This window comes from Suncus etruscus, chromosome 10 (genome assembly GCF_024139225.1).
Source record: "Suncus etruscus isolate mSunEtr1 chromosome 10, mSunEtr1.pri.cur, whole genome shotgun sequence".
NCBI lineage: Eukaryota > Metazoa > Chordata > Mammalia > Eulipotyphla > Soricidae > Suncus > Suncus etruscus.
The window spans coordinates 87088049-87102204 of record NC_064857.1 but is presented as its reverse complement, the minus strand read 5'-3'; the positions used below and the strand labels follow the sequence as shown (position 1 = coordinate 87102204).

General features: G+C 42.1%; 1 protein-coding gene across 1 annotated transcript in view; it reads right to left on the bottom strand.

The window, feature by feature from the left end:
* STARD9 (StAR related lipid transfer domain containing 9) overlaps positions 1–14156 on the bottom strand; it is a 100212-nt gene that overhangs the window by 54796 nt on the left and 31260 nt on the right. The window contains exons 4-7 of the mRNA XM_049781693.1: positions 11385–11501; positions 10003–10035; positions 9857–9918; positions 6749–6861 (exon numbers count right to left, since the gene is read on the bottom strand). Of these exons, the coding sequence (XP_049637650.1) occupies positions 6749–6861; positions 9857–9918; positions 10003–10035; positions 11385–11501 (325 nt within the window). The remainder of the gene's footprint in view (positions 1–6748; positions 6862–9856; positions 9919–10002; positions 10036–11384; positions 11502–14156) is intronic.

The following is a 14156-nucleotide window of genomic DNA, read 5'->3' as shown; positions in this document are numbered from 1 at the left end:
AGAAATCACTTCTGGCAAGCTCAAAGGACCATATGGGATGCCAGGATTCGAACTACCATCCATCCTGGGTTGCTGCATGCAAGGAAATGCCCTACCTCTGTGCTATCGCTCCGGTTCTAATTTTATATCTTTTGAAACTAGTACAGTTTAGCCATATAAATATAATTTTCTTATTTTTATATTTTATATATTTTTCTAGTAAACATTTTATTCTACAGAAATATTAACATGCCAATAATTAAAAATAAAAAGCCAAACTAGTCCTTCACAACAATTTGAGAGCAGCATGATAATATATCTATTAAATGCAAACTACTGCAACTGATAAATATAAGGCAAATGAAATGGGGTTGGGCAGTGGTGGAGGGAAGTGGACACTAGTGAAGGGGATTGGTATTAAAACACTTTGTGGGCCCAGAGAGATAGCACAGTGGCGTTTGCCTTGCAAACAGCCGATCCAGGACCAAAGGTGGTTGGTTCAAATCCCGATGTCCCATATGGTCCCCTGTGCCTGCCAGGAGCTATTTCTGAGCAGACAGCCAGGAGAAACCCCTGAGCACCGCTGGGTATGGCCCCAAAACAAAAACAAACAAACAAACAAAAAAAACACTTTGTGCCTGAAACCCAGTCATAAATAACTTTGTAGTTTCACAGTGAGTAAATAAAATAAATAAGTAAATAAAACAAGTAACAACCTTCTAGAAAGAATACTATGCAAGCACAGTGGTAGGACATTTGCCTTACATGCAGCCGACCTGGCAGGGACTAAGTTCATTTCCTGGCATCCCATACGGTCCCCCAGCCTGCCAGGGGCGATTTCTGAGGGCAGAGCTGGTAGTAACCCCTGAGTACCACTGTGTGTGACCCAGAAACCAATCAATTACTCAATCAATAAATAGTTTTTTTTAAAAAAAAAATTTTCCCTGCTACCACTCTTATTAAGAATTAGAGGTCCTAGAGTAAATACTTAGTAGTAGAGGTCAGTACAGAAGAGTAAGTATTTAGTAAGTACTAGAGGGTAATACAGAAAGACAGGAATAAAATAAAGTATAAGAATTGAAAAGGAGGGCCGGAGAGATAGCATGAAGGTATTTGCCTTTCATGCAGAAGGACAGTGGTTCGAATCCTGGCATCCCATATGGTCCCCTGAGCCTGCCAGGAGTGATTTCTGAGTGTAGAGCCAGGAGTAACCCCTGAGTGCTGCCAGATGTGACCCAAAAACCAAAAGCCAAAAAAAAAAAAAAAAAAAAAAAAGAATTGAAAAGGAGGGGCTGGAGAGATAGCATGGAGATAGGGCATTTGCCTTGCATGCAGAAGGACGGTGGTTCGAATCTCAGCATCCCATATGATCCCCCGAGCCTGCTAGGAGCGATTTCTGAGTGTAGAGCCAGGAGTAACCCCTGAGCACTGCCGGGTGTGACCCAAAAACCAAAGTAATAATAATAATAAAAATAAAATAGTTGAAAAGGGGGGCTCAGAGCGTAGCACACTGGTAGGGTGTTTGCCTTGCACGTGGCTGATCCAGGACCTCAGTTCAATCCCTGGCATCCCAAATGGTCCCCCAAGACAGGAGTTATTTCTGAGCGCTAACCATGAGGAGCATCACCGGGTGTTGCCCAACCCCCCCCCAAAAGAATTGAAAAGAAAAAAAATTATTTGCAGCTTAAGAATACATAGAAAATTTTGGGGCTGGAGTGATAGCACAGTGGTAAGGCATTTGCCTTGAATGCGGCTGACCCAGGATGGGCACGCACCCGGGCATCCTGAGCCAGGCACAATTTCTGAGACAGAGCTAGGAGTAACCCCTGAGTGCCGCTGGGTGTGCCCCCCCCAATAAAATAAAAATAAAACAAAAATATATAGAAAATACAAAATAGGGGCCGGGCGGTGGCGCTGGAGGTAAGGTGCCTGCGCTAGCCTAGGACGGATCACGGTTCGATCCCCCGGCGTCCCATATGGTCCCCCAAGAAGCCAGGAGCAACTTCTGAGCGCATAGCCAGGAGTAACCCCTGAGCATCACAGGGTGTGACCCAAAAACCAAAAAAAAAAAAAAAAAAAAAAAAGAAAATACAAAATAAAAAAAAAGAAAATACAAAATAGTTTTTCTTCACAAGTCAGTCTCCAAGTCACAAGTCTCCATCTCCAATACCTCTTACTCTGTACACATCTCTTTATGCTGTGATAAAGTTAAAGCAAAAGTTGATTATCTTGTCTCACTTAGATATCATTTTAGTCCAGCAATATTCAGCTTGTCTACATCTGCAAACCAGCACTAATCTATGGAGCAGGGACTGAGAATTGACTTACGTGTGCTCTGAGCACAGCCTTCTATCCTTCAGAATTAATTAACCTCTTATTTCACAATTCTGAACTAGAACTAAGTTTGTTAAGGGTCTTTATAAAATTTTCATATTTTCATATTTCTACTTTATATTCCATATTATCATGTATAGTACAGGCCTCTGGTACGAACTCACTAACTCCTTAACTGATTTCAAACCAGAAATGAGAAACCAATTTCCACTTTAGAATCATAGTAACATAATGTAAAAGCCAGGAGATAGCTGGATGAATAGAAGGATAGAGAGGTAAGTATAGCTATAGAGATCAGCAGACAGGCAAATAATATGGATGAATAAAGTACCGTATTTTTTCACTGTAATAAGATGCACCTGACGATAAGACACACATTGTTTTTAGATGTTCTCCTCCCCTGCACTCAGACTTCAGCTCCAGGTGGCATTCGCTCCATAAGATGCATGTGTGTGCATGTATGTGTGTGTGTGTGTGTGTGTGTGTCTTATGGTATAAAAAATACAGTAAATATCTTGGTGTTTTAAAACTTTCAATTTTTATTTTTTGGTTTGGGGCCATTCTTGAAAATGCACCAGTGGTACTTCTGGCTCTGAACAAAGGAATCATTCCTGGTGGGGTTGGTGGAACATATTGAGATGCTGGGGATCAAAACTGGGTTGACGGAGTACAAGGCAAGAAACCTACTTACAGTGCTATTGCTCTAGTCACCCCTAAACATATTTTAAATATAAATAAATTAACACCCCAGAAATACCTTACTGGCAAAGTACTTAATTTGTAATAATGAGGCTATGAGTTTGATCTCTTGTACACTCTGAGTTTTATGCCAGTAGAACTACTGCTTGGAATCAGGAGACAGAGACACAAAAAGGTGTGTAATTCCAATGCATGCAATCGGAGTGAGTGAAAAAAACAACTAAAATGTACAAGGGCCAAACAATAGAACAGTAGGAAGACTCAGGTTCAGTCTCCAGCACCCCATTAGTCCCCTAAATTTTGCAAGGAATGAATTCATGAGTGCAGATCCAGGAGTAAGCTCTGAGTACTGTCATATGTGGCCCATAAAAGCACAAGCACTGTGGCCAGATTTGTTAATTCTGCAAATATGTATGTAAGGATCACAACCAAGAGTATGAGTACACAACCAAGTGTGTACAATCCCTACTCACTGTAATAACAATAATGATAACTAAAAAAAGGGAAAACATTTAATTAAAATGAAAAATGTAGAAGTTTTTTTAATGGGATGAGGGAAATAACTCAAAAGGCCATGGTGTATGTCTTACATATATGTAAGATTCCAAGCTTAATCCCTAGGACTACACCTCATCTTCTTCTATATCCCAGTCCCCACACCATTGGGTACTACCTTCAAATATATATGGCCCTGCACTATTGGGTCTGAGCAACATCATATCAAGAGGCTGAGCATCAAACCTTCAGACCTCTTACTAGGCCTCGTAATGCTGGAGGTAATCCTAAGACACTTAAACACTTAAATACTGAGGCCCCACACAAAAAAGTTAACTAGAATGATCACAGAGGACAGTAATGGGAGTTACCCAAGATTTGACTTCCCAGGCTGATTCTATAACTATTTGAGCTCATTTATGAAGAACTGGGAGGTATGTCTATAATGACTTGATATTCTGGGGATCATATGTAGTCCAGGAGATTGAACTTGGGCCAGCTGATTACAAAGCTAGTGCCTTAAGACATAGCATGGCACTATGTCTCAGTCTCAAAGCTCTTTCTTTTTAATGGAATTTATAATACAAATAAAACAAGAAACAGTGGTGACACATGATCCACAGTAATAACCATAACAGTTTCCTCCAATCAGCTAGCACAGGGACTTCTCCATGATCCTTCACGTAGGCTGTAGCAATGCCTAGCTCATTGATTAAAGATGCACAATTTCTGCATTGATGCCTGGGGGAATATCACATTTGTAGGAAACTCATCTCTTTTTTTTTTTTTCCTTTTTACTGATGGATTCCCTGGGAATGCAGACTTTCATGGAATTGATACCTTCACATCAGATATCTTGTCTAACACAAACTACCAAATTCCATAAGTCCTGAACTAGCATCCAAATATGTGAGAGAAACTCACCACCTGAGCTTGGGGATAGTTCAACCAAAGTCCCAGTCCAACGTAACCCTTCACTGACTCTAGCTGCAATGCAAGAACAACGTGCAAAGAAGAATTTGGATAAGATCAACCTTGAACATTCAGAATCTTTGGATGCATATCAGAAGGCAATAGCAAACCAAGATTCTCCACTATGTCCCCTAGAAATTCCCGAGATCCCCCAAATCCAGGTCTGCATTGAAGTTCTCAGCCAAGAGCAGCAGCCTGGTTCTGATAACAATGGCTCTGGAAAGAAGAATCTGTACTTTGAGGACTAAGGAGCACTGACAAGTGGGATAGAACCCAACAGTTCCAATAGAACCCAGCCATCACCACCTGGGTGGAAGATGAATATCTGCCCCCACTCTTTGATTGCTTGATAGACATTGATCAATCCAACTATTCTCAGGCAATCAAGACCACTGATACCATGAATCAGGTGCACAAAACATCTAGTCGCATAAGGTCCCCCTCTACTAAAATGAGGAAGACCAAAAAGAAGGCCTCAGATCCTGTTGACAGTGAACCCCAGGCTCAAATTAAACCAAAAAATTCAGTAAGGTTTTTAGGAGACGTGATCATAGGCAAAGCAGTAGCCAAGGACAGGGTTCATGTGAACATGGCCAAACTGAAATGCATCCCTCAAAAGGTTTTGTCCAACAGAAGCAAGTCCCAGAGTCACAGACAGGAAAGATGGGAAGTCAAAAAGAACAATAGCAAGAAAGCTAGGCAACCAGGGACCAAAGTCGAGATAGAAGGAAAGTCAGTGTTCCCCATAACCCTCCTCCTGTTCCCCCTGCCATTTTTCTGGATAGACATTCTATTTCTTTTTCTCACTATAATTGTCATGGTAGTTTTTAATGTAGTCATTTCTCTAACTGCTGTTACCACTCTTTTTTGTTAACTTCATATCATGGGCTGGTCTTTAGTGCCCTCATCTATATTTTCTCTGGGTATTATTACCACACCGTCTTTTGTTTTTCTTAAATCCCACAGATGAGAAAGACTATTCTGTGTCTAACTCTCTCCCTCTGACTTATATCCTGAGCATAATAGTCTCCATGTGCATCCATGTATAAGCTAATTTTATGACTTCATTTTTTCCTACAGACACATAGAATTTTATTGTATAAATGTACCAATGTTTCTTTAGCCAGTCATCTACTGTCAGGCATCTGGGTTGTTTCCAGACTTGGGCTATTATCACTCGGGACCCCCTTTTTACTTCTTACTAAGTGAAGGGCAAAAACTTCCTCATCTTAACTCTTCCTACATAATATCAAAACCTTATCTAAAAAAATCTGAGAGTATCATATACCAGATATGAGAGTAGCTCAAGCTTTACTCCGTGTCTATGCCCTTGGTCTCACTATGATCACCAGTGATTAAAGGAAACACCTCCAAAGGAGATTTTGCCTGGGACACAGTGTGGGCTCCAATGGATCTGGAAAACCCTACATATCCTTACTGCAGACACTTTGCCTACTGCTCACCATGCTTTAGATCCACTGGCCTCTTTAAAATCACCAAGTCCTCTAAGGCTCTAGCACATGCTGAGCCTCAACAAGAAATACTCTTGGGGCCCGGAGAGATAGCACAGCGGCGTTTGCCTTGCAAACAGCCGATCCAGGACCAAAGGTGGTTGGTTCGAATCCCGGTGTCCCATATGGTCCCCCGTGCCTGCCAGGAGCTATTTCTGAGCAGACAGCCAGGAGTAACCCCTGAGCACCGCCGGGTGTGACCCAAAAACAAAACAAAACAAAAAAAAAACAAAAACAAAAAGAAATACTCTTTCCTTTGCCACACCACTTGTCCTTTGATGGGGAGATAGTGCAAAATGCTAGAATCTGTCTTCACATGCAGGAGCCTCTGGTTAGATCCCTGGCACCAGATTGTTTCCCTAAGCTTTGTGGGGAACACGATGCCTGAGCACTGCCAAGTTTGTGCCCTAAACAAACAAATACATATATATGTTACCTACTATTCTGAACACCTTTTCCTGACAGTCACAGACAGATGGGTCACCTACCTTCTAATGTTCAGGTCATCACTGCATCTGTTTAGTTTTTATTGGCCTTTATCACAATTTGTAATTCTATTTTCCAACTCACTGGGCTGTAAATTTGCCTGAGAGGACATGACTGTCCTTTCTATTCATAGGTCCTTGGCCAGTGTCCAGTAAATAGCTGGCACATAGAATGTACTTAGACATTTGCTGGATGAATTAATTACATTAGGAGAGCGTCTAAGTGTCTAAGTGTTCAGTTGTTCTCAAACCTCTAGGATCACAGTGTCTCACCTTGTACATAGGGTCCCTTCTCTGGATGCTCTCTGACCCTCAGAGTATAGGACTTCTTTGGATCCGATTGCTTCAACAGATCTCGGACTCGCTCATTGTAGATTTCTAAAAAACTACAAACATGTAGAAAAGGAAACATAATTAGAATTGGAAAAAAATTAACATCTTTACCAAGTTAGATTTTTTTTTAAAAAAAGACAATAAAACAGAGAGAAAAAAGTAGGAAAATCAATAAACCAAAAATCAGAAAGTCCTAAAACCTGGTGGTGCTCAAGGACTCATTTCTGACAAGTTACTGTGGGGCCACATTGGCTCTGCTTGGGAAAGTATCCAGTTCTGGGAATCAAACCTAAGGCCTGTACAGCACAGCATGTACTTCAGCCCTTTGTGATATCTCCCCAGCCCCCATTACATTTTGTTTTGGGACCACCCATGCAATGCACAGAGGACTCAGGAGCTAGTCCTTGTATTACTCAGTACCAAATGGTTCAATGCTTAGGCTCAGTGATGTGATTGGTATTGCTTGGATTGAGCACTGAGCGGGGTAACCAGAGTCAATTCTGTGGTGCTCAGGAATTTCCACACTATACTTGGTGGTGCGCTGGGGACCATGTGGTGCTCGGAATCTGAACTCCAGATTCCAGTTCTCTGAGCTATGTCCCCACCCTCTCCACCTGCTTGCTTACTTTATCTTATTGTATAAATTTACTCATTTTTTGTTTGAGGGCACACTCAGTGGTCTGAACTGTTGACCTCTGGCTCTGTGCTTAGGACTAACTATGGGGGGACCATAGTCAGTTCTGAGGATCAAACAAGATTCAGTAATGTGCAAGGTAAACGTCTTAACACCATGCATATTTATTTGGACCTGAGATAATTTTTTGAAGTAATTTCCAAACAATTTTAGACCTATGTTGTTCTATGAACCTATTGCAAAGGTGACAGTAAGGAAGTAATGGAAGGGTCATAGAAATAGTACAGAAGTAAGGATTGGGCCAGAGCAACAGCACAGTGGGTAAAGTGTTTGCCTTATACACGGCCAACCTGGGTTTGATTCCTGGCATCCCATCTAGTCCCAGGAGTGATTTCTGAGCACAGACCAGGAGTAACCTCTGAGAATCACCATGTATGGCCCAAAAAACAAACAAAAAAGGGAGCCTGTTTTACACACAACTGATCCCAGTTTAATCCTTAGCACTATTTAAGGTCCCCAACACCTTTTATATATAAAAGACAATAGCCCTGAGAGATAGCACAGCGGAGTTTGCCTTGCAAGCAGCCGATCCAGGACCAAAGGTGGTTGGTTTGAATCTCGGTGTCCCATATGGTCCCCCGTGCCTGCCAGGAGCTATTTCTGAGCAGACAGCCAGGAGTAACCCCTGAGCACTGCCGGGTGTGGCCCAAACGCCCCCCCCCCAAAAAAAAGACAATAGACCTGCAATTTTTATTTTTCTAGAAATAATGTTTATAATCATTTAACTTTATAAAAAATATTCTTTCTGGAGTAATGAAAATGTCATTGAATTACATGGTAAGAATGGCTAGAAAATCTTACATATATAAAGATTATTAAACTGTACACTTTATTTGGGAGGGATAAAGAAAATACAAAGAATTAAGGGCCTGCAACCTTATGCCAACAGATTAAAATTTCATCTTCAAGGTTTGAGAGATAGAACAGTAGGTAGGGGCTGGGGGCGTGGATGGGTGAGGTGGGTGGGCAGGCTTGCATGGACGGCTGCAGAGAGAGGAAAAAAGAAAAAACAAAAAATAAATAAATAAATAAATAAATAAATAAATAAATAAATAAAAGAAGAAAGAACAGTAGGTAGGGTACTTGCCTTGCAAGTGGATAACCCAAGTTCTATCTCAGGCACCACTGAGGTCCTCTGAGCCTGTCAGGAATGATTCCTCATGACAGAGACCAGAATAAGCCCTAAGCCCTAAACACTGGTAGGTGTGACCAAAACAAAACAAATAATTCCCTCTTCAAGCAGCTAAGACTCGTCTGGAAACTAGAATTTGAACTACTATGGGTGGGGACTGGGAGATCAGTTCCAAAAGTTACTACAAAACTTCACAAAAGGGGCCTGAGAGATAGTACAGCGGTGTTTGCCTTGCAAGTAGCCGATCCAGGACCTAAGGTGGTTGGTTCAAATCCCAGCGTCCCATATGGTCTCCGTGCCTGCCAGGTGCTATTTCTGAGCAGATAGCCAGGAGTAACCCCTGAGCACCGCTGGGTGTGGTGAAAGAAAAAGAAAAAGAAAAAGAAAAAGAAAAGAAAAGAAAAGAAAAGAAAAGAAAAGAAAAGAAAAGAAAAGAAAAGAAAGAAACCTTCACAAAAGGGGGGCTGGAGAGATAGCACAGTGATAGGGCATTTGCCCTGCACACAGGCCAAATGGTGTTTTGAATCCCAGCATCCCTCATAGTCCACCGTGCCTGCCAGGAGCAACCCCTGAGAGGCAGTGGGTATGAGCTTCACCCCCCCCCCCAAAAAAAAAGAAACTCACAAAAGAAAACCTGTGAAAGCAGTTGGTCCACAGGTGACACCTATTATGACCAAGAATAAAGATTAGGTGCCAGGGTGATAGGCGCTTAGCCTTCCCAGGTTGGATCCCTGGCACTTCTTTGTTTTTTGGGTCACATTGGCAGCTCTCTGGAGTTACTCCTGACTCTGTGCTCATAAATTGTTCCTGGCAGGCACAGGGAACCATATGGGATGCTGGGATTCGAACCACCATCTGTCCTGGATTGGCTGTGTGCGAAGCAAATGCCCTACCGCTGTGCTATCTATCTCTCCAGTCCTGGATCCCTGGCACTTTTTGAGGTCTTCTGAACCTAAAAGGAGATTTGTGATCTCTGAGCAAAGTCTCATGTAAGCCCTGAACACTCCTAGGTGAGGCACCAAAACAAAAATAAGCAGACAAACAAACAATAGGGTATAAGTTTGCTATACCTTAAAGACCTCAATATGTTTCTCCATGCGCTGCAAGGTATTTACAATTTTGGAATATATATAACTTTGGAAGCAACAAGAAGACAGCTGAATATGCCACAATTGGGAGCATAAATAAAAACAAAGAGCCCCAGAGCCCAATTAGTTCTTACCTTACTTTTATTCTACAAGAGGACCGCTGTGGTGGACAATCTTCCTCTGTGCTGAAAAGGCCCTGCACAAACCAGAGGGTTGGGGTCTTATTGGAGGGTTTATAAAAAGACCTACTTTTACAGGATCCAGTGAGAAGAGACTGTACCTCACATATCCGTGGTGTCAACCCAACAGAAGCCTGGAGAACAGAGAAAAAAAAGGTTACCATTCACCTAGGAGCTGTTCTCCCCAGTGTCCAGGAAGCCTCCTGGACAGCTTAGACATAGGCACCTGATCTCTCTCAGCCTCATCACTCCAGGCAGGCTCACTCGTGGTCTGTTAAAGACAATGTACAAGAGCATTCAGGACAATCTCAAGGGAGGGCTGTGTCAGAGAAGAGGCAGAGCCAACACAAAAGGAGGGGAGATGCAGGCAATCAATCCAGGATGAACAGTCAAATCCCGGCATCCCATATGGTCCCCTGTACCTGCCAGGGGCAATTTCTGAGTGCAGAGCCAGGAATAACCCCTGAGAGCTGCCTGGTGTGATCCAAAATGAAAGAAAAGAAAAGAAAAGAAAAGAAAAGAAAAAAAGAAAGAAAGAGGGCCCAGAGAGATAGCACAGTGGCGTTTGCCTTGCAAGCAGCCAATCCAGGACCAAAGGTGGTCGGTTCGAATCCCGGTGTCCCATATGGTCCCCCGTGCCTGCCAGGAGCTATTTCTGAGCAGACAGCCAGGAGTAACGCCTGAGCGCCACCAGGTGTGGCCCAAAAAACAAAAAAAAAAAAGAAAGAAGGAAAGAAAGAAAGAAAGAAAGAAAGAAAGAAAGAAAGAAAGAAAGAAAGAAAGAAAGAAAGAAAGAAAGAAAGAAAGAAAGAAAGAAAGAAAGAAAGAAAGAAAGAGAGAGAGAAAGAGAGAGAGAAAGAAAGAAAGAAAGAGAGAGAAAGAGAGAGAGAGAAAGAGAGAAAGAAAGAAAGAAAGAAAGAAAGAAAGAAAGAAAGAAAGAAAGAAAGAGAAAGAGAGAAAGAAAGAGAGAGAGAGAAAGAAAGAAAGAAAGAAAGAAAGAAAGAAAGAAAGAAAGAAAGAAAGAAAGAAAGAAAGAAAGAAAGAAAGAAAGAAAGAGGGAAGGAAGGAAGGAAGGAAAGAAAGAAAGAAAGGAAGGAAGGAAAGAAAGAAAGAAAGAGGAAGGAAGGAAAAGAAAGAAAGAAAGAAAAAGGAAGGAAGGAAGAAAAGAAAAGGAAAGAAAAGAAAAAAAGAAGTAGGTCTACTAATGTAACTTTGGAACATACATGCTCTCTCAGTGGCAAGGACCATGCAAAATTCAGGCTGGTTATCACATAAGAAACTACAACCAGGGGCCAGACTGATAAAACAATAGGTGAAGTGCTTGCTTTGCATGCACCACGCCAGTTTAATCCCCAGGTCCCCATATGGTCTCTCAAGCCCCACTGTAGTGATTCTTGAGTGCAGAGCCAAGGAGTAAGTGCTGAGCACTTCTGGGTATGTTCCAAAAACAAAAACAAAAAAGACACTGCATCCTAATACTTACTGGGGTCCCCAGCATGGTGTAGGTCTTTCCAGAGCCTGTCTGTCCATAGGCAAACAGACATATATTGTAGCCACTGGCAGCTCCAGACAAGACTTCAGTTCCCAAATCCTGAAACACCTATTATAAGAAAATCAAAGCACATGTAACTGTAGTCCTTGTCCCTGTATCTGGTTTAGAATTTTGGGGCGGAGTGGAGGAGGCCTCTCAAACTTTTTCAGGGAAACCTGAGATTACTTACAGTACTACTTGGCTCAGCAGTGCAGTACTATCGGTCACCAGAGCTACCTACAGTAGAACCTAGGGAACTACGGTGTGTCCTGACACCAACTCGGGGTCTCAACATGCAAGATATGTTTTCCTGCCCTTTGAGTCTCTCCCCAAACCTAGAAAAATTTTAAAACTTATTTTAGGCATTGTGGTTTATAAAATGTAAGGTTTAATGCATCATATATTCCAGAACCACACCTTCCACCAGAGTGTCTACTTCTCTACATGATTCTCCTCGTGTTACCTCATCAAACCCCCTACACACACACACACACACACACACACACACACACACACACACACACACACACAAGGTAAGCTTTCTACTGAAGATCAGCGCTTAGTTTATGTTGCTTTTAAGCATTTGTTATTCTCCCATTATGTTTCCTTAAGTCTCATGTTTTAGGGAAACCATTCTTCCGATGCCTGTCCCTTTCCTCATAACTTCACTCAGTAGGACACTCTCCAGATCCATCTACAGAGCAGCAAATTGCATAATTTCATTTTTCTTTCTCCCCTCCTCCTTTTTTTTTCATTTTTTCTTATAGTTGAGTACCATCGTTTCTTTATCCAGTTATCTATTCTTGGACACTTAGGTTGCTTCCAGATATTGGCTACCGTGAATAGTGCTGCAATGAACACAGGAGTATAATGTCTTTGCTGAATAGAGTTTTTTGGCTCTTGGGGTAGATGTTAAATAGAATTTCTGAGTCATATGGAAATTCAATTCTTAATTATTTGGGAAAGTATTCATATTGCTTTCCCAAAAGACTGGACCGGTAGGCATTCCTACCAGCTGTGAATCAGGGTTCCTTTCTTCCCACATCCATACCAACACTGATTGTTTCAGTTCTGTGTGGTGTGGCATCTTACACATTTCACTGTTGTGAGATATATCAATGTTGTTTTGATTTACTGTTCCCCAATTATGATGCAGAGCAGTTTTTCTATACCTTTTAAGACATTTGTGCATCTTGGCTTTGTTTTGCTTTTTGGCCACACCTGCTGATACTCAAGGGTTACTCCTGGCTCTGCACTCAGGAATTACTCCAGGGGTCGGAGAGATAGCACAGCGATAGGGCATTTGACTTGCATGCAGAAGGACAGTGGTTCGAATCTCGGCATCCCATATGATCCCCCAAGCCTGCCGAGGGCGATTTCTGAGCATAGAGCCAGGAGTAGCCCCTGAGTGCTGCTGGGTGTGACCCAAAAACCAAAAAAAGGGGGGGAATTACTCCAGACAGGATCAGGAGACTATATGGGAGGCCAGAGAAGAATCTGAGTCCACCGCATACAAGGCAAGTACCTTATCTGCTGTGCTATCACTTAAACCCTTTGTGGGTGTCTTTTATTCTGGTCATCATTTCTTTGGATGCAAAATTTAGTTTTCTGTAGTCCATTTATCTTGCTTCTGTTTGCTGGGCAGTGGCATTGAAAGTTATTGAGAACTTTAGTTGAAAAAAAAAAAAGAAATTAGGAGCCGGAGAGATAGCATAGAGGTAAGGTGTTTGCCTTGCATGAAGGTTGGTTGTTCGAATCCTGGCATCCCATATGGTCTCCTGAGCCTGCCAGGATCGATTTCTGAGCATAGAGCTAGAAGTAACCCTTGAACGCTGCCGGGTGTGACTCAAAAACCAAAAAAAAAAAAAAAAAAAAAAAAAAAGGAGAGAGAACTTTAGTTGAACTTTAATCCATTTTTCTTTGCTTTTTTGTGCTAGGTGTTAGAAAGGTGTCTGAGGTTTTTTTCCCAACGCCATTTTTTGAAGATCATTCCTTGCTGTACTTCTTATTTTTTGCCTCTTTATCAAAGATCAATTGTCCATATGCCTGTGGACCTGCCACTGAACTCTCCATTATATATTTAGTCTGAGAGTTTGTCCCTTTACAGTATCACACTATTTTTATTATTAAGACTTGAGGATACAAACCTGAAACTGGTGATACAATAAAAGTCTACTCTTCAGTTGGCAAAGTCCAGTTTGTAGTAAGTTTCTAGAAGAAAGGGCAGCCATACACAGAGAGTGACAAGACCAGAGGATATCATGTATCCCCAACCATGGCAACATAATGAAGATATTGGAACAGTTCATGTGAATATTGACAACAGATGAAAGACTAGAATAAGTCATTAAGAATCACTGAAAAGTAGAGGCTGGACACAGTGGTAAGGCGTTTGCCTTGCATCAGCTGGCCCAAGACGAACCGCAGTTCAATCCCTCGGCGTCCCATATGGTCCCCCAAGCCAGGAGCGATTTCTCAATGTATAGCCAGGAGTAATCCCTGAGTGTCACCAAGTATGGCCCCCCCCCCAAAAAAAAAAAAAGAATCACTGAAAAGTAATGGCAGACGAGCTAGCACAATGGGCAGGGCATTTGTTGAACCTGAGTTCGATTCCTAGAATCCTATCTAGCCCCTGAGCCCACCTGGAGTGATCCCCGAGTAGAGTCAGGAATAATCCATGAGCACTGCTAGGTATAGCACCACCCAAAAATCATTACAAAGTAG